The sequence below is a fragment of the Rhinopithecus roxellana genome, unplaced genomic scaffold, assembly GCF_007565055.1.
Source record: "Rhinopithecus roxellana isolate Shanxi Qingling unplaced genomic scaffold, ASM756505v1 contig4988, whole genome shotgun sequence".
NCBI lineage: Eukaryota > Metazoa > Chordata > Mammalia > Primates > Cercopithecidae > Rhinopithecus > Rhinopithecus roxellana.
The window spans coordinates 1453-4389 of NW_022143715.1; the positions used below are offsets into that span (position 1 = coordinate 1453).

General features: G+C 50.4%; 1 protein-coding gene across 1 annotated transcript; it reads right to left on the reverse strand.

Annotated features, from left to right (window-relative positions):
* Positions 1-212: 212 nt before the first annotated feature.
* On the reverse strand, positions 213-2760 carry LOC115896115 (protein KIAA0556-like; the record flags this gene model as incomplete). Its single annotated transcript, XM_030926548.1, has 2 exons — positions 213-418; positions 2038-2760. Coding segments are annotated over 2 exons (929 nt in total), but the record flags the coding sequence as incomplete, so codon positions are not given.
* Between the last annotated feature and the right edge of the window lie 177 nt (positions 2761-2937).

Here is a 2937-nt window from a genome sequence, read left to right on the forward strand (position 1 = left end):
TTCTTTACTTCGGTTAAAAAAAATAAAAAAATAAAAATAATTAGAGAATGAAATATGACATAGAGGACAAAAAAACGAAGTAGAAAAATGGGAAATGTCAACACAGTGGCACCAGCAGCTTAAAGGATATCCATCTTAATTCTCCCTGCTCTACTCTGAGTTATGGGAAGAAACCTATCTGGGGTCCTCCAGCCCCCCAGCTCCAGTCTTACCCGGTCATCGGCCCCCATGCCAGCCTGGGTGAAGGGCCGCTCATCCCCCTCGCTGTCGGCCGTGCTGGGCCTCCTCAGTGCCTCCTCATCCTGCAGGCTGTCCAGGCTCCCCACGTCCAGGTCAAACATCTCATCGGAATAGAATATGGCCTCGAGAATGTCATCATCAGTTGTGAATAAGATCGTGTCTCCAAAGTGCTCTGGGGCTAATGGGTTACCAAGAGACAGAAGGGTCAACTCACTCCATCCCAGTGATTTGTAGATCAAGAGCCTAAACCCATCCACTTCTGTGCTATACAACCCCAAACCCCTAGCTGGTATTGATTAGTGTGAGCCTTATTAGTCTTCACAGATTTGCAAATGGAATGCACGGACCATAAGCATCACACAGATCTAAGGAAGGGATCTAATTTCATGAGAATCACTGTGATATGTCATCAGGCAAGTGACATTTCTTTGGGGTGGGCGAGGCACTATGCCAGATACTGCTGGTACCCCACACAGATCTCGCTGTATCCTTTTCTCAGGTGCCTTGCCTGGAAGGGTGTGGGAGTTACATCCCCAACCTGGGAAGCCTTGGCTCCAATGACTGCCTGGTAGGTGGGGTTCTAACACCCTGCTCCTTCATCTTCCGGCAGGAAACACCTGAAATTTATGTTCCAGAGCTCCCTCAATATTTGGTTGAGGCTGGGCTTCCTGGAAACTATATTCTTGCTTCACTATGCCAGGTTTCTCCTAGAAGCACTACCTCCATAAGCCACTTGCCAAAGAATGCCCCATCTCAGACTCAGGTTCTAGGGGCCGGACCAAGACAGGTGCTTTATGGGAGGAGCTGAATGATGTCAGGCCTAGCACACCCATGCTGTAAGAGGGGATGAATGGACTAGGTCTGTGGCCGGGTGCAGGGGCTCATGCCTGTAATCCTAGCACTTTGGGAGGCCAAGGTGGGTGGATTACTTGAGCCCAAGAGTTCGAGACCAGCCTGGGTAACATGGTGAAACCTCATCTCTACAAAAAATACAAAAATTAGCCAGGTGGGTTGGTGCATCTGTAGTCCCAGCTACTTAGGAGGCTGAGGTGGGAGGATTGCTTGAGCCCAGGAGGTCGAAGCTGCAGTGAGCCAAAATCATGCCACCATGCAGGGCAAGATTCTGTCTCAAAAAAAAAAAAAAGGAAGAAAGGGCCGCGGGTGCGGTGGCTCACGCCTGTAATTCCAGCACTTTGGGAGGCTGAGATGGGCGGATCATGAGGTCAGGAGATTGAGACCATCCTGGCTAACATGGTGAAACCCTGTCTCTACTGAAAGAAAAAAATACAAAAAATTAGCCAGGTATGTTGGCGGGCACCTGTAGCCCCAGCTACTCGGGAGGCTGAGGCAGGAGAATGGTGTGAACCCAGGAGGCAGAGCCTGAAGTGAGCTGAGATCGCACCACTGCACTCCAGCCTGGGGGATAGAGCGAGACTCCGTAAAAAAAAAAAAAAAAAAAAAAAAAAAAAAAAAAAAAAAAGAAAAGAAAAAAAGAAAAGAAAAGAGAAAGAAAGAAAGAAAAGAAAAAGAAGAGAAAAGAGAGAGAGAGAAAGAAAGACAGAAAGAAAGGAAGAAAGAGAAAGAAAGGAAGAGAAAGAAAAAGAAAAAGAAAGAAAGAAAGGAAGGAAGGAAGGAAGGAAGGAAGGAAGGAAGGAAGGAAGGAAGGAAGGAAGGAAGGAAGGAAGGAAGGAAGGGGACTGATCTGTTGTTGGCTAGCCAGCTGTTCTGTTTTTTCCCATAGACCCTCAGCAAGTGGCAGACAGGGGCTCTGAGAACATTCTTACAGACACGCCGTACCTCCCGCTAGGGTTCCAGAGGCCTTGGCGATTTCTCCTTCAAAGATGCACTGGGTGTCTAACAGCATCGTGATGTCTTTCACGCCTCGGTAGGAATGTATCCGAGATTTATTGTAGTTCCAAATTCTGATCAGGGCAACGTAGCAAGGGTGCGTGAAGTCAATGGTGATGGAGTGGGATTTGCCTGATGTGAAGGGGGCCAGCCAGACGTGCATGTCGTCCTGGGTCCTGTTCACCCCGTCGATGAGGTTGGTGACCACGCGGGGGTCTTTCCCATAGGCTGGTAAAATATTGATATCGGGAGGGTCTGCTTTTATGTTTGAAATCTGCACCGGTTCACCCTTGGAACTGAATATTTCTATTCCGTTGAGGCCGACATAGTGTCTGTCCCCCCAGGTAGACTTGATGTCAATGACCAAGTGCTGTCCATAAGGCAAGACGGGGATTTTAAAGTCGCCCCCAGCGTCTGTCTCTCCAGAGTAGGCATCCTGCCCTCTCGATGGTCCTGGTTGCTCCCCCTTCTTGGAGGGGGGCAAGTCGCTGTGCCGGCTGCTCTTTTGCTGCAGGAGCTCATCCAGGATATCCCCCGGGAGCTCCGTGTTGGAGATGCGTCCCCGGTGGGAGCGGTCGAAGGCACTGAGGGAGCTCCATGACTCATGAAGTGTGTGCTCCTGCTCACTGCGCCACCTTGACCGTGATGGCGTCCTGGAAGACCAGGTGTCTTCTGGAAGAAAGGACAAAAGAGGGGGGAAGCCCCGTGAGTGGCACGTGTGGAAGTGGGGACCATTAGACACTGTCTCATGTGGTGGCTGTCAGCGAGGCAGGGTCACCTCCAGGAGAGCCCTCTAGAAACCAGCGGGGTTGCTCCTGGCTGTCTCCTTAGCCAAGAGGCCTCCTGGCA